Below are 22,901 nucleotides of genomic sequence, written 5' to 3' on the forward strand. Positions count from 1 at the left end.
CTGATTCATTTCACGCAAAAGCGACTCTTGCAATCATCTTTATCCCTCTCTTACTTCAACTACTGATGACGTCGCCATCAAGAAGTCCAGGTTTGTAACCTTCTAGACGTGACAAAGGCACTCTTCTAAGAAAAACATCCAGTCGCATAGAATACTGAAATCAATAAATGAACAATTACCTGTGGCACTGTTCCATTACATTAGTGTTTCATCTTTCCACTCCTTAGACGGTTTTTAGGTTGTTGTCATCCGTGCATGATAGTTTATCGAATAAGTTACCAAGATATGACATAGGAAAGCGAGACATGGTGTTTATTGCCAAGTTATGAATGCCACGACCTTGTTTATTTTGTTGTCTTTTACTTCGGATTCAAATTAAGTTTTTTTTTTTTTTGGACTGAAACTGCAGCTTCTCTCTTTTTTGTCTCGTATTTCAGATTGAGATCATGTTGCACCTCTTCAGGGATAGTTCTGAAAGTAGCAAAATATAAAATAGATAATTGTGAAATATTAATACAAAAGTACTTAGGAGAGAACAATTGTCAAGTTGTACTAACACCTTTATTTCGAGGACTTAACCAAACGTCATGTATTTGATCGGAAGACAACTGGACGAAGATATAAAGAAGCTAGTCGAAAATAGATGGTACAGTGTATCCTAATGCGTTCTAGTGCTGCTCGCATTTTTGCAAGTGATAGGCCGCAAAGCGAATGCAGCCTTACATATAATTTGACGTAATTAATAAAACGTCATTTAAACCTACTGCACTGATTGCATTGCTCTCATCCCACAGACTTTAGTCGGCAGGCTTTAATTTTAAAAGGGCAGAAAATGTTTTATAACTTTGTATCAATCCTAATTTCATTGTCAACTGTCTTTGACAGTTATAGAAACGATGGAAATGGCATAGTGTGAATGTATACCGTAATGTTAGAAGCGTTGAATCGTAAGAAATACTAAACATAAATGGAGCCCTCTTCAATTGTATATACCGCGATATTTCAACGTTAGCATGAGTGCTGCTTTTTACAGCATTGTATAGTAAATAGGGGCTATATTTAAAACAGTTATTTCATGAGTAACGTTTGGCTTAGGTAAGCAGCCTTCGTTATTGATATGTCCAGCATCAAGAATGGCTAGCATCTGGCTTTACGAACTGTTCTGGTGTAAGTGCTTTTTCGCAAATACGACTCAAGGTCCTTTACTACTTCATATAAGGTTATCGTTTCATGAGAATTACCTGACCAAAAACTGGGGAGAAAGCCACTGCCAGAACAAAAAAAATATTCGAGCAGTGGTCACAACGGTTAACTTCGCTAAGGCACTTTCTTGCAGCCTGCACGTCGAAAATAAAGGCTGTGAAAGTGTCGCGTAGGATTTGGGATGCGCATATTTCAGCTATAGAGAGCAGGGTATTAGGTGCCCGTTCGTGCGTTGAGCGTCCGCTTCGGCTTCGGCATAACCACCAGAACGAACGAGCCCACCGAAGGATGAAAAAAAAAGAGCGAACGCGGAGAGCAGCGGAAGTTGAAAGAACGCGATAAAGAAAGGAAGAAAGCCAAGCAAGAGGGTACAGCGGAAGCATGAGGAGCAAAGAGGTGGAGGAGAGTATGACGAAAGGGTGAGAAGGAAAACGGAGTGTCGCACGAGACGGGCTCCACGGCGGCGACCCGCTACGAGATGGCGCCATAGTAGCTTGCGCCGTCACCCCGGGCGTCGATCACGTCATTAGAAAGGCATGTGGTGACTGCGTCCACCGATAACATACATGCAAACATATATCGCTGATGTAGGCTTCGGACTCACTGCGCATGCGCTACTTCGCAGGTGCCGCCGCCGCTAGAGAATGTGATTCGCGCGAGCCACACGTTCCCGTGTTCACGCTTTGTTTCTTAAGATAGAGCGACGCGACCGGTGGAAGTGCTTCGTCTGCCGCTGCCGCTAAACGTCCAGCTCGAGCAGAGGCTGAGCGCTGCGATACATCGCGAATTCAAAACACCTAAACCGCTGCGCTCAAATTTTTCATTAGGGACATCAGAATAGTCGGTGAACCTTTCTGTTCACCTTTCTCCATCTTCCTTCTCGAATGTGCAGGGTGGTAAATCGGTCTTTTTGTGTTTTACCCAGAGAGATTTCGCTGTTTCAATCTTCATCTGGTGTATCGCACAATGCGACGTCAAGACGCTCGATGCAGCTAAGACGCGATGCCAGCGACGTCAAGCACGTATGCGATGACACGTTGATTGAGCACTTTTATGAAGAGTTCTTCAATCGAGGTATCCAAGAGCTCAATTTAGTCATGCCCTGCCTCTTTCTTATATAAAATTTTAGCTGGTATTCAAGAAAATATCTTGTAAGGAGCTTTGTTATGACCAGAAAGCTTGGAATACGCCCAAATGTGTGTATGGTATGGTCAAAGAAGCTTGGAATGGGTCTAGTGGTTTTGCTTGTTTTTGCAATATTCGCGGCATAATCATAGAATGTGATTTTTCGTAAACTATATTCGAAGGATGCCGGCCCCGTCATGCTTCCATAATGACAACTAAAAAGAGGAGGTGCGAAATCTCCACAGAGCCAATTCTAACAATTGCCACCTATATGGCAATTTTTTCGGGCGCACAAGGAGGCACCTTTTAAACTCACTGTTCGCTTCAAAGATCTACATAACATGATCAAATATTATTGCTAGTTCCTAAACATACTTGCTTACCAAACATCGTTTTAGTCATTGAGGCAGGAATGTAACGGAACGCCAATGCATTTCTCCGCAACGATCGGGAATTCATATCTCGAAACTGGTGTCATCCTGAGAATTCACTCCAAGTGTATCCACCGTGTGAACTCCACGGCTTGAATTTATAAATTGCAATATGGGCCATAAGGTAATTACTTAAAATCTTCATTAGTGAATGTTTGCTAATTAGACGATTATGCGTTTCAATTCTTTGGCAAGTAATGTCCGCGTCTTCGAGTAGACCAGCTCACGCACTAGAATTGTGCTGTCTGCCACAGGCAACCTTTAAAAATTTTTGAAAGTGTTCGCTTAAACACCCGGTATGTTTTCTTGACTCTAGTGGTTTTACAAAACTCGTGTGCGCCAAAGTGCATAAATTGCCTGTGCAAACTAATTTTGTCTAGCTGACGTAGCGTTTAAAAGAAATAAACATTTTCTTACTTTTCCGTGGAAGCGCCTGCTTAATAAGCCATTATTTTTACGGCGCACAGCAAGCTGTGAAGTTTAAAAAGACTTTTTTTCTCTTGTCAATTAATTTTTTGAGTATGCAATGTTTAAGATACATTGAAAGTGTCATAGAAAAATGTTGAAGTAAAGCAAGATAACCTGAAGATACAGTGTAGGTGTCACAACATTGCGCTTCACAAATCGCTCGGCTTGCATAAATACAATTAACCTTTATGTAACCCTTACAACGTGAGTCGTATAGAAAACAGAGCATATTTCTTTCTTCATATTACAGGGAAATGTTACAGCAAGGACCTTTTCTTTTATGTAGTGTCGTTGAGCGGAGTAAGGGCGGGAAGAAACAATGCGAACAGGACAGACTGAGCGTCTGTCCTGTCTTTATCGCTTTTTACCGCCCGTATTCCGCGAAGCGAGACAACATGTTGCACCAACTAGTGCAACAGTCTATGCTTCTGGCCTTTTCTTTCCCTACAGTGTTGCACTCCCCCTAAAAAATAATAGGGAGGAAAAAAATTAATGAAACTTACTGTTGCAGGTTTCAGCACATTCTTCGCAGCTTTCAAAAAATTGTGCATTCCCTGCACAATAACCTTGGGGAATCACGCTGCATATATAAAATGGCGCGTTATAATACCAAACGGTGTTATCTCCCTTGCACTTTCCTTTCCGTGGTTTGGAAAAGCATTTCGGCGTTGCAATCTTCTAATACCTGCAATCACAGACAAGCGTTCGTTACTCCGTCCTATTCATTGCAAAAATTCTCACTTCTCTAACGTAACTTCTCACATCTCTAACGTAACTTCTGCCCCAACGAACACAAGCCCTGTGATAGAATATAAACTACAAATCTAGGGGCTACTTCGGCGCCAGAATTCCTGCAAACCTTGTTTTTTCTCGATTTGGGGGTTTTAGGATGCTATTTGGAACTTTCACTGCAACAGGAGGTGTGTGCGCGAAAGTTATTTAGACTTATCCGTCCGGCCGTCCATTCCATTATGGTGACGGACTTATGAACTAGGTGACGGTTCCCTCATTACAGCCAGCTTCACTGTTGTCATGGGACGAATAAAAACGTTTAAAAAGTCAAGTGTCCGTTTAACCTCCAATGCGAGAGAAATATGTTAGCGTTACTTCGCACCTGTTTCAGGTCTCCGGATCCATGGTTTTATCCACGTTCATCACATTGAAAAGTGTTGTTCAGGAGCTGCTTGGACACCCGTCTTAACTCTTTGGGGAGCAAACTGCAACATGACGGCGCTGCAGAGCATACCACCGCCACTTGCAATATATACAGGGTGTCTCAACTAGCTATCATGCACCCAGATTTGAAAACATACAAATGGCACGTAACTGGACAACCGCAAGGTAATGTTGTGTGCCGTCGCTTGGAAACACTTCGATTATTTTTTTTGCATTCCGCCTAATTATATAATTAGTCCTAATTAATTAGTCAACTTCTCAAATTTTGTAATTAGATGAAAAGTATCAATGTAAAAATTGTACGGCAACATGAAAAATTCCCGTTAGAGGTTTCTGTTGCTCAATAAGAGCTACGCAAAAGTGTTTTTCCATGCGTGAAAGAAGCCCGCGAATACACGCAAAGAGCCTCGAGCGGCCAGTCGCGCAGCAATTATGCGTGAATTCGCGGGCTTCTTTCACGCTCGGAAAAACCCCTTTATGTTGCAAGTATTGAGAAACAAAAAAGCTGTATCGGGAGCTTTTCATGTTGCTCTACAATTTTCTCATTATGTCTTTTCATCGAATAATCTGAGTACCTCCAAGCGATGGCGAACAACATTACCTTGGTTCTGTCCAGCTACGTAGCACTTACATATTTTGAAATCTTGGTGCGTGATAGTTGCGACACCCTGTGTATGCCTCTACTACGTGACCGGCTTCCCATGTTTGACATACATACCCTTTTTTTTCCACTTTGACGCTCCTAATACTAACGCAATAAAAGCTACGTCCCAGACTGACACCAGTGGTATTCAAACTCGTTTCACTGTTCCAATACTCATTTTCGTGCAGGGCGCACTAGCTGCGACAGTAGCATACGCATACAAAAATAATGGCGTCAATTACAGGAATGAGAAGTCTGAATCTGAGTACTACCCCAAACATTGACAATGATTGATGCGCCAAGATACCGACTATTGGTGAAAAATACCGACGAAAGCATCGACGGTGTCACTACCAACCACGCGACGCCACAACAATGCCACAATTTTTCTTAACAGTGGAGGTGTTCTAGGTAAAGGCTGCGCAGTCCGTCCGTCCGGCGGTGTCATGAAGGTCACATGACCAAGAGAGGATGAGAGCCGCGCCGAGGGAGGGCAGGTTGCGTGACCAGCAGAGGAGGAGAGGCGTTATGGGGGAGGAAGCGACCGATGAGAGGGCGCACGCTGGGGGAGGAGGCGACCAATGAGAGGCCGCACCGGGCGCGAGGAGGAGGTGCGGTGGGTATAAGAGAAGGTGTTTCTGGGCGGCGCGCCCTTTCGAATAACGCGCAAAGCGCAGGGCTGCTGCCGACGCCGTCCGCGTTTCCCCGCGTTCGCGCCGATCGCGCGCGGTGTCCGTGACTGCAGCCGATGCCTCTGTCGGCGGCTAGGCAGGTTTCGACCAGAAAACTAGACCCTCATCGAATAGCGTCGGAAGTCGCTGCCTCTTGTCGCCTCGGCACGTTTCAATATAAGTATGTGGTCTAGATCTGTGTTTACTTGTGTTTACGCAATTGAATCACGTGCAACACATGCACAAGTACCACTCGGTGTAAGTAACAGAGCTTCGCTGTTCGAATATCTTCACGGTTTGGAATGGAGGTATAATTTTTTATTATTATTATTATTTTACGTACTAGCTCACAGCATTCATGCCCGCCGCGTTCGCGATATAGAAGCTTTGCGTACAGGAAAATATACGAAATAATTCTTTCTCAAGCTTCTTACCTGGCACTGCTTGATTTCGCTCTTGACATTGTGGGTAGACGAACTGATGGACTGAGGCTTTAATAATCCCCAGCTGGGACCATATAAACGAATAAAGGCCGATTTACGCTCGAACCGCACGCCTCACTGCCCGCCTGCCGCGCGCGTGTGAAAATTGCACATGTCGCACACTGGTGCACAAATTTTGGTTTGCACTGCATGGGCGCACCCAGTGTAACCGAAATTTGTGCGCAAGTGTGCGAAATGCGTGATTTTTCGGACGACCGCACGCGTGCGGCAGGCAGGTGGTTCGGCGTCTATGTTGAGCTTAAATCGGCCCTTATCAAACCTCAACACGCAGAAAATCTTGACAGCACTTTTGTTTCTCTAGTGTGTAAAAGTTTATACTTGACATTTTATTATATCTATACTGCCCTATTTCAACTTTTTACTTACTATTTGGAAATAATTTCACTACCAAACCCATCCCGCACCCCATCCAAGAGCCTGTAACGGAAGCCTTCTCGCCGGTTCTCCCGCTGTACGTGAGCTAACTATTTGTAGTAAAACGCTGGCAAACAAAAAATATCGTGGTTCTCACACTGCACGATTGATTATATCTCAGTAAATGATTCCACAGCCGAAAGAAGCGCCGAAAGAAGCGCTGTAGCATGCTGCAGCTAAGCGGTGTCTTCTTTTATTGCGATAGCAATTATATGGACACTCCAGGCGTATTTCTGCCGTCGTCGTCGCCGTGAGGTTCCTTATAAAGTCCACGGGCGATAAAATCGTCGCCGCGCGCCGTACGCTGTACGTGTGAGTGAAAGCATGCGACGGTAAGCCGGCAATCGCGGCTCGCGCACGCAAGCGCTGGAAGCGGGAAGGAAGTGCGCGGTGTTCCAGTCGCGCACAGCACTCCAAAGGGGGGTAGGTAGGTGGAGGGGCGGCGCTTTACTGCGGCCGTGACCTCCCGCCAGGCCGGAAGACTGGGGGGCGGGGGGAGAGGGGGTCGTGGTCTGCGCAGCGAGAGCCCGCCCGCGTGGCTCTAACTTGAAAATTATTTGCGGCGGGGGCTGAATAAGCCTTCCCGGTGTTTTCGCGGCTAAGATCGCGTTGCTGCGAGTGCCGGCAAAGCTCAGTTCGCTCGCTGCTGCTGGCGCGCTGACTCACTCCAGCGTTTTGACAGCGAGTTTCCGCGGTCATCGAGTGAAATGCGTTCATGTTTGCTTGTGCGAACGAGACGCCATGCTTGTTAATTTAGTTAGTGTGCCTATTTTTACAAGTTTATACGTCCAATAAAACTACTATCCTTACTTAGAATTCGCAGTAGCTAATCTCCCTTAGAAGGAGAGTAAAGAGACACATGAGTCAGTTTAGATTGGTCAAATATTTTTTTTTCAAAATATAATATCATATTTGTGGCTGAAATATGTTGATAGAATAATAAGGGAGATGTGAAAGGCCTCGTTTTCCCTTCCTTGGTTTTCGCACCCAAGCTGCTTCATCGATAGGCCAAGGTGGTGTCACAGGTTTTAAAGTATATTCGCGCATTCGGACTAGTGTAGGAACAGAAAAGAACGCGAAACTTATTACATGGGACGTTCGTTTAGTTAGAGTGGAATATACTGCTGTTTTATATATGAATAAACAAATAACTATACAAGAGAAGCTTACAATGAACGTCATTCCGTATCTACTAAATTACCTTAAAGAATGATTCATCGCAGTTCTTTTGCTACTGCTTGCTTTTTTTCTAGGCTAATGATTCTTTCTTTCCGGCAAAGCACGGTCACAGCCTGAGCTAACGTTTCCATTTAGTGCCTCTTTATGATGACTTCCTTAATATACGCACGTACCTACGTTTACTAGCGCTGTTCAAGAATTTGTCCTAGTCTCTTTACGGCTGACAAACTCCTCTTCCAACTCCACATACTTATTGGTCACCTTCTCAAATAGTCCATTCAATCTCAAACTCAAAATATTTTTCACCAATGTGCTCTAGTCTTTATCAATGGTAGTCGAGTTGATAGGGTGATTTTGGTGTGCATAACGTATTGAGTTCTGGAAGTGATAGTGTTATTAGGTCTCCATTTAGGGCGCAGTCCGTGGCATCGCGTTTTTATCTATAAAGCGAACTGACTTACCTGCTAGAAGTACAAGGTGAAAGGTAGCCTATATAGTCGAAAGCCACTACGAGAAATGAAGAAAAAGACTATTCATTCACCACTGCTAGCTGAATGAAGACATCACCTCTATCATCCCGTCAAACATGGCAGTACCTTCACCAAAGTCGTGGTTATTAGGAATACCATGCAGACGGAAGCAGCAGAATGTAGCCACCTTGGGTCAGCAGATGGTTCAGCTTACACGCAGCTTAGTCTCTGATTTTTCGGTAGTTACTAACCCACCAAACTGCCACAAGGGGACAGTGGGTGAAGCGTTTATGTGAGAACTGCAGCCTATTGGCCAGTGGTGTGCTTGTGTACTATGGCAGCGACGACTACTTTCGATGATTGTGTTACACTTGTACCTTAAGTCCATCGTTTCTATTAGTTCTTACCTGCATGTGGCTGCTTTTTTGTACCGGTCTGGCTCGAACCTTTTGCATACGGTGGCTTCCGTTTAACGCCTCCCGACTTACCAGGAGTTTTTTCAACCTCATTCCCTTCTGAACTTGAGCCTGCGTATTAGCAAAACAAATAAAATTATTCGCTTTGCGTGACCTAATTAAACACCAAATTATACGTAGGCGCTAAATCAGTGCTGGTCATCATTACTAGGGCAAGGCGATTAAGTTAAATAGTTGGTACATGTCTGTGGAGCAAATTGCACCAAAAATGGGACATAGAACGCTGTGCACAGTATAGTACCGATATGTTATTGTGTAGAAGATTACAACTCTTTCAAAGCCGAAGAGAAACAATTACAGAGGCACTTAAGTCTTCTAAGGTGCATTGAATGCGAAAGCTTTTCGGGCGTGCCGACTATACCGACGTTCATACTATCTCGACACCCACGTTATGTCACATTGTCACATGACGTCATCATTTGGTCATGTGACCTTGCAACTTAGGTTCTTGGTCACGTGACGTGATCACTTGGCCATGTGCACGCATTGGTCAAAGTCAATTTTGAGGGTGGGCCACCCCAATTATTGTTCAATTTGTACTTTTTGGATAATTTGCTTCTGAAGACTGCCCAATATCGGAAATTCTTTTGTAAACAGCCTGGCGACTACACCCTCAAGAAAGCTAAATTTTGTAAAAATTTGAGTTCAAGGAATTTTCATTTAGGACGCAAAATTTCAGAGAGAGAGTAAGAAAGAGACAGACAGAGAGCGAGAGTAATAAATAAATAAATAAAATCAACTTCCTTGACGGGGAGGATTCGAGCCCTGGTACCCACGGTCCGAAGGCGAGCATCACAAACACTAGGCCATACACCCTTTTTTTTTTCTTTATTGCCACATTAAACAGCACAATTACACAAAAACCTACATTCGAGGGAACAGACTCTCGGAACTGACTTTGCGCTATCCCATTAATATTCGGGCATGTTTAACAATGCTTCAACTCTTGGGAGCCATTCAGGCTCTGGGTTTTGAAACTGGTACACAGTAATAATTCTATTGATGCTTTCCTTGAAATATAGCCTTATCGATTTCGCGTGGGCGCCCAAGAGCATAAAGAGGTCAAATGGAATACCATCCTCATTTTCAACGGGCAGAAATCGTATACCGAAAGAGTCCACAGGTAGGTCTTTCTTGAGAGTACGTTGTAAAAGATATCCCAGAAGATAAAAGCTTCCCAACAATCCCGGAATACATGTTCGATCGTTTTTGGCTTCCGACAAATGAAACAGCTAGTCCCCCAAGTTACAAAAAATGCCTTTTCTTCCAAATAAGTCTTCACATCTAATGTATTTGTATGCAATTTGAAGAAAATTGTTTTAACTCCTTCTGGCACACTCATGCTTTTAACTCGTTTAAGAACGTTTGCCCATGGTCGGCCCAATATTGTGATCTATACAGAGTAACTGGTAGGACAATGTCACACAGATCTTTGTATAGTTTTTTTCCGCGACACAGTCCAAGGATAGTCCAATGAAACACTAGCCTGCAAGAAAATACATGACAGGTAGACCTCTTTTAGGTATCCACCGAGGCCTCCCGGCATACTTTCCGACGCGACTACAATGTTTGGCAATGCTCTTCCTAGTCTAACTTCACAAACAGTACGCGAAAAGGAGTCTGATACATCGCGAAAAAACATTAATTGGTTAACTAGCTGTCTTATGTAGAGGTGCGACCGACTCAATCCTCCATAGCGCACACGACGAAAAAGGTTGGTTCGCCGTGTGCACTCCCACGTAGATCCCCCAGTGAAAACGGCAAGAACTCTATGCAACTTTTGCGCAGTCAAGCGTGAACAATGGATTACTTGCATTATATACCAAAGTTTGCCTATTAAAAACAAATTACACATCGTTGCTCTCACAAAAATTGACCGGTAAAAGCAATTAAGGTTATCAGCCTTTTCGCACACTTCGACAACTTTCAGCTGCCACAAAGGCTTCACGCGTGTAGAACATGCATTTATGGAAAGCATGTGATTGCGTTGTACCAGCGATTGTAACAGTACTTGCTATGGGCGAGAGAAAGAGAAAATGAGAGCGAGAGAGAAAAATACATTTAAAGAAAAAAAGAGAGAGAAAGAAAGAGAAACCCAGATAGGGAGAAAGAGAGAGACAGAATGAAATTAAAAATGAAACGCTGCAAATGAAGAAATCAACGCGTTAGAAATGGTGTCGAAGAGACGCTACGCAATAAAAACAAGCCGACTGAAGCCGCGGCTCTGTAGCCGGCTTTAAGCCAACAGTAATAAAAGGTCCCAACAGATGGCGCGAGACCAGGGCGAACGCGGGAAACTTGAATTCAGCAAAACCTCCATTGCATCCATCATGGGAGGAGTGAGAGGGGAGGGGTAGAGCGTCAGGGATGGGAGGGGGAGAAGAGAGGGTGTTACGTATCAGGGGCGGCAGAAGACTATGGTCTTTCGGTGTAATTTGCAGCGAAGCAAGAAGATATGCGTCCATTTTTTTTGTTCGCACTGCGCGGCGCAACCAAGAGATTTAACAGCTCCGCGGTTAAATAGAAATTATGTGGTTTTACTTGCCAAAACCACCATCTGATTATGAAGCACGCCGTAGTGAGGGACTCCGGAATAATTTGGACCACGTGGGGTTCTTTAGAGTGCACCTAAATCTAAGTACACAGGTGTTTTCGCATTTCGCCCCCATCGAAATGCGACCTCCATGGCTGGGATTTGATCCCACGACCAGCGATGTAAGCGAAGCTTTGTATCCTGCATGCATTGATTGAATATAATTAGCGGCGATGTTGGCGGCGAACGCGTAGTTTTTTCAGCGTTTAGTTTCAGCGCTTAGAGTGGTGAGTTGATGTGGAACGTTACCTTGCGTCCACCACTGCTGTACCACTGTGCACCACTACAGAACACACAGGGAGACGTGTTTGCTTGAGGCGTTGTTGTGCGTCATTGTTCATAACCTCTGGGAGGGTTAAGCAGTATCATTGCCCTACATGGCACATCGCATAGTGACAGAAGTGTGAAACTTTAATTGAATTTTGAAGCTGTATGTAATTCAATTAGGTATTATAATTGTATGTATACATTAGTTGCATACATTCGCGGTCTGCACCACGTTTCGTTGGGTAGCGAAGACACTCCGTTTCCGCGCGACGCGTCTTTCGGTCCTGGTTGTCCTCGACTCTGAGTGCACGCTTGGAGCCATTTTTCTGGCGTGTGTTTAAGTGCTCTTTCTGCATGCGTGGCCCGCACGCTGTCGCGACGCCAGCTCCAAGCACTCTCTTCAGGCTATGGACGATTGTAATGCTTACACTATCGCAGCACAGCACGCGACTTCCATAGCCCAGCACCTGCATTTTTGTCACAGGAAAGCAATCACAGCACGAGGCATACGCACTAACTGTTTATCGAAGCCGAGGCGGTGCCACCCGGGATGGATAGATGCTAGGAGTGTCCACTTTGGAACAGGGCGTATAGGTTGCGCCTCCACGCTCTTGTTATTATAGTGCCTAATGTCCTAGCTATCTTAAATGAAAAAAAAATACGCAGAATCTCCTCAGGGAGTTATCTGAATGAAGCGTAAGCATTTCGCAGTAACGGTTTGGTGTTCTGCGGCAACGATCGCTGCGAGATGGCGCCAGAGTAGCGCGCGTCGTCTGTTCACTGATGACGCCATCGACAAGGCTTGTGGCGAGAGCGTCCACCGATACCATAACGGAAACAAAGCGCTCCATGAGCGCTGGTCTGTCTACGGTGGCTGCTGTGAATCGTGCCCTCGAAGTCACCCACGCCGCTGACTCGCGCAATCTTCCGATTAGCCAGGCAGTCGTAACACATTTCGCTCCGTTTGCAACGTGCCGCATGAGACAGGTTGTCCGAGTTAGCCAATACGAGTATATCGCGAAATGAAAACACGTATAGAGCTGCGCTCAAATTTCGCATTAGGGAGTATCGTGATTGCCGGCGAATATTTTTTAAGAATACCATCAATCTGAAGATCTCGTGACTGCGACCCATCCCTCATTAAATGCAGCATATAAAGAACGTTAAGTAAAATAATTGAGTAATGCAGTCAGTCGCTGATCTTCTGCTGCTGTGGCTCCGACTTCACATTTCATAACATAATTCATCTCCGCTCGCACTCACCTCCTCGTGCGGGGCGCTTGGCTCCAACACCCAATGCATTAGACGGTCTGCGATCTCCTTTGGACCCCTGATGTCCTTTTCCTACGTCTGTAAACAGTGTCAAACAGTGTGTTAGTCATGGAAAGTACACAGACTAGCGTGGCCTATTCCTTAATTTTGACTACAGAAACAACAATTTATAACCTTGAAGTAATAGCTTGTGAAGATTCTCGCAATATTTTAGGGCTAATCAAATTTGACACAATCGTTATTATCCTTTGTTATCTACATGTCCTACTTTAGCCATACCATTGCAACACATCAAATTTCTAGACTGTCATGCGATTTATATATGAAAAGCCGGCATCAGAGAGATTGTGTCTCCTTGTCTGACCCCTTTCTTGGTTGTAATGTTCTACTTTTCTTGTGGAGAACCAAAGTAGCTGTGGAATCCTTGTAGATATTTGCCAAGATATTCACGTATGCCTCCTGTACTCCTTGATTACGCAATGCCTCTATGACTACTGGTATCTCTACTGAATTAAATACGTTTTCGTGATCTATGAAAGCCATATAGCATGCATTTACACAAATATATAAGTAACATCAGGGCGACGGTGACACTGACTGCGAAAATTTGCGTTGAGTGTGCATGCAATGTCTAAGCAATAAAAGCGAGAGACGTAGTCACACTCTAATGGCCACGTTAGTATTTTTCGCAGAGCAGTAACTCCTCTAAAGATATTTTGAAAATGAAACAATGTCGTTGGGCGGAAAATTCGCAGCGCGCAGTTCCATACACACAAGAACATATAGAGATAAAATGGGAGGTCAAGTCGTGCAACACTGAGTTTCTCTGAACACCCACACAACCATACACAAACCGATGAAATAATGCGCTCGTCATGGTGCGACCGTGAAAAAGCGCTTCAGCATACAAAAAAAAAAAAAAAAAACAGAGAGAGAGTGACACATAATGTACAACGTGCAAGAATACAACTAATGGAAGTGGGTTGTGGTTACACTTTAGGTACTGGTGATTTCTTCATCTCGGGCTCGTTTAGGATACTTGCATCTGGGTATAAATGTTCAAGTACCTTCAATGTGATACGCTTTGTTGTTTTCGGTGGCTCTGGGCCCGGCAATTTTAAAACTGACAACGGTCAGTTAGGATCGTTTGAGTTCAGTTATTGTTAAAGCTGCCCTCTATGCGGAGCATGTTTGGGGCATTCGACAAATAGATAACGAAATTCCTCATCGTAATTGCCACTGGAGTAGGCTGGCGATGAAGCCTGTTTTATGCGATGTAGAAAATGCTGCGCGTCAGCAGCGCAAAGGCGCAGCGTCGGTGCTTTTCGAAAGTTTGATAGGCAGCTAGCAGTCGAGATAGGGATTTACTTCGTATAGGGTACATTCCTTAGCATCTTGATTATACCAGAATGGCACACTTGATTCCATCTTTTGTAGCTTTATTATGTATCGCGCATCAATTGCTCATCAAAGAATCAGGTGAACTTCACCGAATTTATGGGCAGACTTTCCCAGCGAGTCCACTAATTTGTTGGCATTTATGGAAACATGTCCGGGGACCCACTGCAATAGCATTTCATGCTCTTTTCAGTAGCCTCAGGTAAACTGTTTAGTACTGCCTACGTTATGCGTGCGTGCGGGTGGTTTTAATAATTTCAAGATATGCCAAAGCTGATAAGGTGTCCGCACAAACTACCCGCTCCTTTGACGTTTGATATGTTTTAATAAAATGTATGGATTGGGGAACCGCCTCTAATTCGGCATTTGTTGGCGACGACGTGCATCCTATCCTACAAACGTACTTCCCCTGTGAGGATGGTATAACATAAGCAATCCGTAGAACGTAAATAGAGCTAATACATATCAAATAGCTGATGTAAAGAAAGCTTATTGTTTCGCTGCTAGTGTGCTAACGTCGCTTTCTACTTTAAGACCTTCGATTGTCGTTTCAATGTTTCGTACGTGTAGAAATCTGGTGGGTAGCATACGTGCGAGTGCCAAAGAATAGGGCCCGAATTCACAAAAACGTCTTACGCTAGAAGTTTTCGTAAGAAGCAATTTTAGCCAATCCAGATGTCATACATATCATTAGCGAAAGCGGCCAGCCAATGGCAAAGCGAACTTCCGAAAGAAAAGCTTTGTGAATCTGGCCCCCGATCTTCGAAGTCGTTATCATAAAATATCTTTATTGTTACGCCCGTGGAACATAACGTGCATCTGTGCACCTGGATAGTTCAAATTCTTTGAAAGGAGATGGTGCACAGAATGGCAAGTATAAAATGCTGTGGTTCCGTCCCACTTATTCAAAATTCTACGTCCTCGTATCTGCAGATCAATGATGAACGCTGGTGATCTATTCCATTTTGCCCACTTGGGTGGTCAAATGACAAGTTCGTTGAAGGTGACGGGCCAAAATCATGCCCGATAAAATATTGTTGCCGAACTTGCCCCATCGAATGGCCGTCTGTTGGAAGACCTATTATTTGAATTTATTTTCTCGTGAAAGGCATGACCATAGTCTGGCTGTCATCACCACGCCATCGCCATCACAGTCTTCACCACGCCATCGTCTTTTTACAATCATGGAATCACGCTGTCATTGTTATACCGTTATTATTTCAGAATAATCAAATGGTCTACATGCGGTGAGTGTCATATCATCTCAGTCGCTCCATCGACGTCAGTTCTGCTTCATTTTATCATAGTCAGTTCATCGTCGACCTACAGTCGTCATGCTTGTTCATGGCCGGCCCTGGCGAGCGAGTATCATAGCAAAGTGGGCCGATCCCGGAAACAGTGTATTCCGCATATAGGCGAACTCCTCCCAGTACTGATCTAAACTCCCAGTACTGATCCTAAATGCAGATGCCTTAAGCAATACAATATTTCACCACAAGGCTTTAACTACCATAACGTTGACAGCCAACGTGATATGAGCTTTGCCGGGATTTCTAGGATGCTAGAAGTGTGCCATTGGAGCGACTGTTACCCACCAAATTTCTCTGACAGAGCTGCCAAGTAATGTGAATAGCATTCTTCGCATTGTCCGACCCATTTTCTCTCCATTTGTCTAATTTTTACTCCAAAGAATAGAGCATTTTCTAAGGCATAGAACTATAAGCATGTGGGCTTTCATGAACGCTTGAAATATGCTTTAATTTTTTTCCAGAGATGGGCGTATTCACGCCAGCGTTCCACACGTACCTCAAGTGCAGCAGCCGGATGCTTTAACGTGTATGGCCACCAACATCTACAAGGGAACGTAAGCACTTCGCGGGCGCGCCACTCTAGGTAGGATAGAGCCTAAAACAAAGCGTGATAGAGGATCCGGGCTCCACTACATGGTTCATACGCCCTGGCATGTGACCGGTGCAATCTCAGACGCCAAGCGATTTCGCGCAACATCGCGGAGGTGCTAGATTCCACAGCATGTCCGAAGGGAAGCGTGTCGCAGCGTATCCAAAGTAGCCAGGCTACAGTAAACGCATCATACATTACGCATTTCAGCCCGAATGGAATAAATGTTGGCGCGTTGTTGTGACGGTGAAGAATAGGACTTCCACCAACCACTAGTTAAGGATTTATTTCGTTATTGGGCGAACTTGTGCCCAGCAAAACAAACAACACACACATAGCACAACGATTGCGGCAGAGCAACTCATCGATCGCCGAAACCTGATCTACGTTTTTGAAAAGCTTCTGCAAATTTTGGTGAATCGTTGTATATATAGCTGGTGCTCGCGGACCCTCTAGAATTCACGCGCAATATGATTATAGAAGTGTCCTCTCGCTATAAGATCAGCGTGAACATCCGAGAAAGTTCTAGTACAGGAATGTAGGCCGAGTGATAACATTGTAACAGTGGTTAGCCAGCAAAAAATAATAATGTTAACCTGTCACCAGAAAAATATAAATAATGTGCACGCGTCAATATATCGTTGTAGCACTAAAGTTGCCACGTAGCTAACACGGAGCCTGCGTTAAACCTATAGTATTGGAGATAGAGACAGAAGAAAGGGTAAGGACAGGGCGGTTTACGAGAGGGCAACATCCGCTTTGCTGCCCTACGCTAGGGAGAGAAGGGAGTGGCAGGTAAAGTGATGGGAAAGTAGGCAGAAAGAAGGAACAGGTGCACAGACTTGTACAAGCAATTGTAGCCTGAATTGGCGTTTGTAGCGCTACAACTGCTACAGTGCTGTGCCGTGAAAGTATGCAATGATAGTATAGTATTGGAGAATAACAATCGCACCAGGCTATAAAATGCACTACAGGCCACATCCCCGGAACTTTAGTGTTAATGTTGGGAGCATACGACTTTCATTACACATGATGCCGGAATTGACAACTAAACTTATGCTCGGCCTGAGTTAACGAAATCAAGAAAGAAACAAAGAAAGAAAGCCAGATAACGGGCCCGCGAGAATGTGGAAACTGAAAGCTCGAACAGAAGCAAGTACATGCAATTGAAGGGTCTTTATGTTGCGCTTAATTAGGACGCTGGAGGAGCTTCTCAGCTAGTGCCTGTTGCTGAATGTAGCCTATTTTAGAAGTAGTGTCAAGCGAAGCTTAATATACAGTTCCTTACAGGAACACACTAAGTTGCAGTTGTGCAAGTTTTGGTGTACGCAATCGCGCTCCGCACATGAAACTCGTAGAGATAACGGGAACTATACTTACTCTTGCAAGTGGCTTGACACTCCTCCTCGCTGGCAAAAATGTTATTATTCTGTGGACAATCTCCGTACATAAAATTCACGCACTTTTGTTCATCTGTGTTATAATACCACTTATCCAAAGGACTTTCACAATTGTCATCTTCAAGTGGCATTGATGAGCAGCGTTTGAACGATGAGGCTGCGTTACCTGCAACAAAAAGAGTTTTTATTCCTTAATCTTTGTCGTCGGCCTCATTCTCGAAAACCTAAAGGCGTTTAATAATAAACAGTAGGACTTTAAAAAAAAAGCTAAGTTATATTTAATTGCTTACGTGTTTTCAAAAAGTCGGCCAATATATACCAGACTACTACAAAATTGCGACCTGCTTAAGAGCGTAGACTTACTGTATCAATTTTATTACTGCTCGGAGTATTTTATGCTTACCATGTAACCAAGTGCCTATTGTTTTCTTTGAAGCCCTAGAACTCGTATATGCAACCAGTGACTATAATCACGGCACCTATATAAACACGAAAAAAGAATGTATATTGACTATGGAAATGCGCAAAACAAATCGAGAGTAAGTGCGATGTACGAGAATAAAATAAATTACGGAAGCAATTTCATAGCAAGAGGGAAAATACTAGTCAGGAAACTAAAATTATACCTCACCCCAAGCCACCTATGGCTTCGTTTGCAATTTTTGCGAAGAGCTCTCGTCATGTGTGCACATTGCGTGTACATTTCATTTGCTTAGCGTTTCACGTGTCACAACACTACAACTGGGCATCTTGCATCGGTCTGTCTCCTGTGACCGGGCTTCTTGACGTTGTTTTCGCCTTCAACATATGACAACCCCACTTTTAACAGAAAGCTAGTCACGTGCCAAACTTCTTGTCCCTTCTGAGTTCCTGCAATAAATCAACAAACGATGCTTGCGGCCTGTCATTCAGTGTTGACCGAAGACATTTAGCCAGAAACTTCCTACTCAAAAAGAAAACCCAGTAATATATATATATATATATATATATATTATTACTGGGTTTTCTTTTTGAGTATATATTATATATATATTATTACTGGGTTTTCTTTTGTATAATATATATATATATATATATATATATATATACTGTACATGTGTACCGTACATACAGCGTTATATAGCCCTTGTGCACCGCAGCGCCCCTCGCTAAGGACGAGAGAGAGACAGCGCGCGTCGGTAACGAGAGAGATAGAGAAGAAGAAAGAGAGCACAGCTGCGCCTCTAGCGGGAGCGGCGAGTACTAGCGTGGCTACGACGGCGCGACGAGGGACAAGGCTCGACCCTAAGGAGCTTCGCCGCTAAAAATGTTATCGGTGCGTGAATAAATGGTTAATGCGTAATCGATCCACATGCCGGTATTGAATACCCCCACTGTATTTTCATCTTTAAATGTGCGCGAATACTGCGCTCGAAGTTTCCAAAAGCGTCCGCTCAACAGGCAATGAAGTCTCCTAGAGCTTCAGTGCCGGTTTCTCGGTAGGGCATCTTGGAGTACTACTGTATCGCACACCGACGTGGATGGAAGGCGCACGAAAGACGCTGTGACGGCACTGTACCTTTCGTGTGCCTATCCGCTACAGTGGTGCTCTGTAGTGTCCACTTGTGTCTTTTAGCAGATGGTCTCGCAGAATTATTCAGTGAGCGAGTCAAATACTGGCAACAATAAGTATGCAGCGCAAAAAATACAATAGAATATCCAGAAGAACAGTGGAGGCGCTTGTATAAAAAATATTCTTTTGACAATAAGCGCATTTATAAATAGACTAAAAAGGAAAAGCACAAAGGAAAAAAAAACGAGTTGTGCATGTGCAAGTACAGTTATGTGACATTTGAAGTAAGTCTGAAAGGCTGTTTGCTAGTCTTTTCATGACTTTGCTCATGAGTTGCTTGAGGTTCTTTCGCGCTGTGTGCTTTTTGCCCGGTTATTCCTACATTTAATGTAGGTATATGTAAGCGTAGGATGGATAACCGGTGGACCATTAGGGCTACAGAATGGATACCAAGAGAAGGGAAGCGCAGTCGAGGACGGCAGAAAACCAGGTGGGATTATGAAGTTAGGAAATTCGCAGGCGCAAGTTGGAATACGCGAGCGCAAGACAGGGGTAATTGGAGATCGCAGGGAGAGGCCTTCTTCCTGCAGTGGACATAAATATAGGCTGATGATGATGATGATGATGATGATATGTAAGCTCGATGTGAAATTATATTACTGCGACAGCAGTTGTGTGTTGTAAAATGAACTTCCGTTGTGAGTTCGTACGTACGTCTGTCTGTTCCGTTAGGTTTCATTGTCGTCTTCGCCATTCTTCACAGCGTGAAGAATGACAGTGTTTCACTATTGCCATAGCGTGAAGAAAAAGAATAGCTGTCCACGAACCCCTCGCTACGCCTTTGGCCAAAAGCTGTGAAAAAAATATTCCTTAAAATGTTCTTTAACATTAAATTGGGCAGCCTAGTTAGACATGGGAAATGGGAGAGTTCTTAAGTCTGCACCCAATTCAAATTCCACAACATGCATTTCTAAACCATATAGAAAAGAACATGCCTACATCACTAACAAGAAAAAGTGAGAACTTAGTCATATAATCCTCGGTATTTTAGCTGTAGTTTCACAGCAATATATGGACCACCTATAATATATATATATATATATATATATATATATATATATATTTGTACAAAATTCTGAGTTTCCGGTAATACATTTTGATACGACCGGCCGCTAATGTCTAAATATACAAAACTGAACGCTACTGATCGCAGTTATTTGAAGTAAAATCTGCCAAGAAAAAATTACTCATTGGTCATTACCCCGTGACAATGCTGCTGTCGAAGTAATTTAGTCTAAATATGAAGGAATCACTGAAGTTTCCTGCTATTACTTATTAGCAAGTGAAGTGACCTGAACATTGTTTTTCTCTAATATGCGTTGGCTTTCTGGTGCTGCTTCTTAGAAACAAAGCATTTTTTGCCTACTCTCCTGGGTGTGGCGTGGCTGTGGCGTGGGTCTATCCGTACCGCGGCGGATATTGCGTGGAAATATATATATAATATATATATATATATATATATATATATATATATATATTAAAGGGATGTTTTAACGCGATATCGTTAAGAGCCCCGTGTTGCAGAAAATTCGGTGTCGGCGACGTTTATCACTTTAACCCAGTTTACCATTTTATCACTAAAGTTGCTCATACCTTGTCTTACATTGCTGACGAAGTTATTCCTCGGGATTTTGAGATTGGCAGTCCAAAAACTATCGTCATTAAACAAAACACTGACAGCGCATGCCTTTTATCTTAAATCTTCTTGGACTGAACTATTAATGGCACGAAACAATAACAGAAACCTGAAAATGATGCTATTTTTTTTGGCGTGGTGTGCACTATACTAGCCTATGTAAGAGGCCGCGTTTCTACCGGCCAGCTCACCTTCGTGCATAGCGTTCGCCGCACGCGTTTGCTGGTAAACATTACGGTTACATAATATGCAGTAGTAGCCGGGAAGCTTGTGAAGCAGTCAGGGATATTTTAGTGCTATGGCGTTCCACTCTAAAACGCCAAGCTTAAGCGTCCTTCATGTTTTTTCTGCATTTTTTAGGTGTCGGGCATACTTCAAACCGGCGCCAGATTTAGTGCGACCAGGTGCGGATCGTGGTGATGTAGATAAGTACTTAAGTGAGCTCCAAAACAAACACACCATCGTCATTTTTTACGACGATTTCTTACGACCATTTTACTCTAGCTAAAACTGTACAATCAGAAGCCTTTGTACTTGAACGTCCTAACTGCTTTTTTATTATTGTTTTTGTATTCATTTGCTGTAACCCACTCCCCTCTTTAATGCCTCTGGGCCTGAGGGTAATAATAAATAAATAAATTACGCCACTGTTGTCCTTCCGCGGTCATCATTTCATAGCCTTTATTCCGTTGGGATCGTTCTTTCGTGGTCCTTCAGTCATCACTGTTCGGCCGTCTCCATTCTCTCGTCATCTCTGCGTCGTGAATTTCCCATTATCACGTCACCCTCCTCTCCCTGCCATCGGCAAAGCAGCGCCCTCATTCTGCCGTCGTCACTATACGTAGCATCGTCCCCATGTCACCATAATCATGCTGTTGCCATCTCATCGCGATAATGCAGCCTTTGTCATGCCTCTTTGCCATTGCGTCTTCGTCCTGTAGTCGTCGTCACGCATGAGGAGTGATATCGCCGTCATGACGTCGTCGCGTTCATTATATCATCACTTTAGCTTCATGTCATAGCGTCGTCAGGCTGCCGTTGTCACGCCATCAACGATATAGGTACATGATGTTTGGCAGCGCGAACGTAAACAGAGGACGGCGAAAGAGGGTACAAATGAAGACAAGCGCTGACTCCAAGCTGATTTTAGTTCTCACAAAAGAGCACACATATATACAAGGGTGCACATGCGTGATTTCACCCTAACGTTGCTCATATGAACGACACAACCCAAAACGCTCGACACCAGTCATTGTCAAAGACCAAGCGAATCCTTTCTCGCGCATCTCAAATAGGATAGATCCTTGGTCGTATGGGCTATCGAAGGCTTGCTTACCGCTTTTTTTTTATCTTCAGTTGCCGCTGCATTTGTTATAAGCCTGGTCTGGTTGTGTACGTGCCTAGCAATAACTGTTTTGCTATTAAAGCGGGGGTGCAACTGCACTCTGAATTATGTTGTGCCAAGAAGCCATATTTGCCCTTCCGAAAGTTTGATGCGGAAGCATCAAAGAACCCATTGAACAAAAAAATTACACCATCTTCCTGTAGGGGAACCCTGAGTAGTATTCTATGTAGCCATGGGGTCGACTCAAGCTAGTTTTTTCAGGTGTATAAACTTGGACATTCAGCAACACCAGCAACGCGCAGAACTGTTGTGGACGCCGTCGGCGTTTTGCCCGCGTTCGCACCGAACGCGCGCGGCGTTGGTGACTGTTGCGGCGCCTCTGGGGCGCCTACCGTCGCGCCTCTAACCTAAGCTGCTTCGCATTATCGCGCGCGGAGCCGCAGGTGTTGCCATTCGTTGCGCAATCCGGAGAGGAGGAATGCCGAGAGGAGAGGAGATGAGACAAGGAGAGGAGGGGGAGGAGGATGCGCATGCGCAGTAGGGGTGTGGACGCCGCACGGCGGAGGGAGGGAGGGAGTGATATAGCCCCGGCAATAAGATGCTTCGCATCTAAAAAGCCGGCGTCTGTAGCCACGAAACGGCACCGTAATTCCCATGGACTGCGACGCCACGTCATGATACAGCAGATACGGCGAGGCGATGCCGCAGGCTGAGACGGGT

The 22,901-nt window shown here is 44.3% G+C and overlaps 1 protein-coding gene across 2 annotated transcripts in view; it reads right to left on the reverse strand.

The window, feature by feature from the left end:
- Positions 1 to 292: 292 nt before the first annotated feature.
- Positions 293 to 22,901, reverse strand: part of LOC119457925 (papilin-like) — a 75,639-nt gene continuing 53,030 nt past the window's right edge. For both annotated transcript variants that reach the window (XM_049670550.1, XM_049670549.1), the window contains exons 2-6: positions 17,569 to 17,754; positions 12,883 to 12,969; positions 8,691 to 8,810; positions 3,731 to 3,912; positions 293 to 471 (exon numbers count right to left, since the gene is read on the reverse strand). In XM_049670550.1, the coding sequence (XP_049526507.1) occupies positions 3,803 to 3,912; positions 8,691 to 8,810; positions 12,883 to 12,969; positions 17,569 to 17,754 (503 nt within the window). In that variant the 3' untranslated portion in view covers positions 293 to 471; positions 3,731 to 3,802. The remainder of the gene's footprint in view (positions 472 to 3,730; positions 3,913 to 8,690; positions 8,811 to 12,882; positions 12,970 to 17,568; positions 17,755 to 22,901) is intronic.

The sequence above is a fragment of the Dermacentor silvarum genome, chromosome 7 (assembly GCF_013339745.2).
Source record: "Dermacentor silvarum isolate Dsil-2018 chromosome 7, BIME_Dsil_1.4, whole genome shotgun sequence".
In the NCBI taxonomy this organism is placed as follows: domain Eukaryota; kingdom Metazoa; phylum Arthropoda; class Arachnida; order Ixodida; family Ixodidae; genus Dermacentor; species Dermacentor silvarum.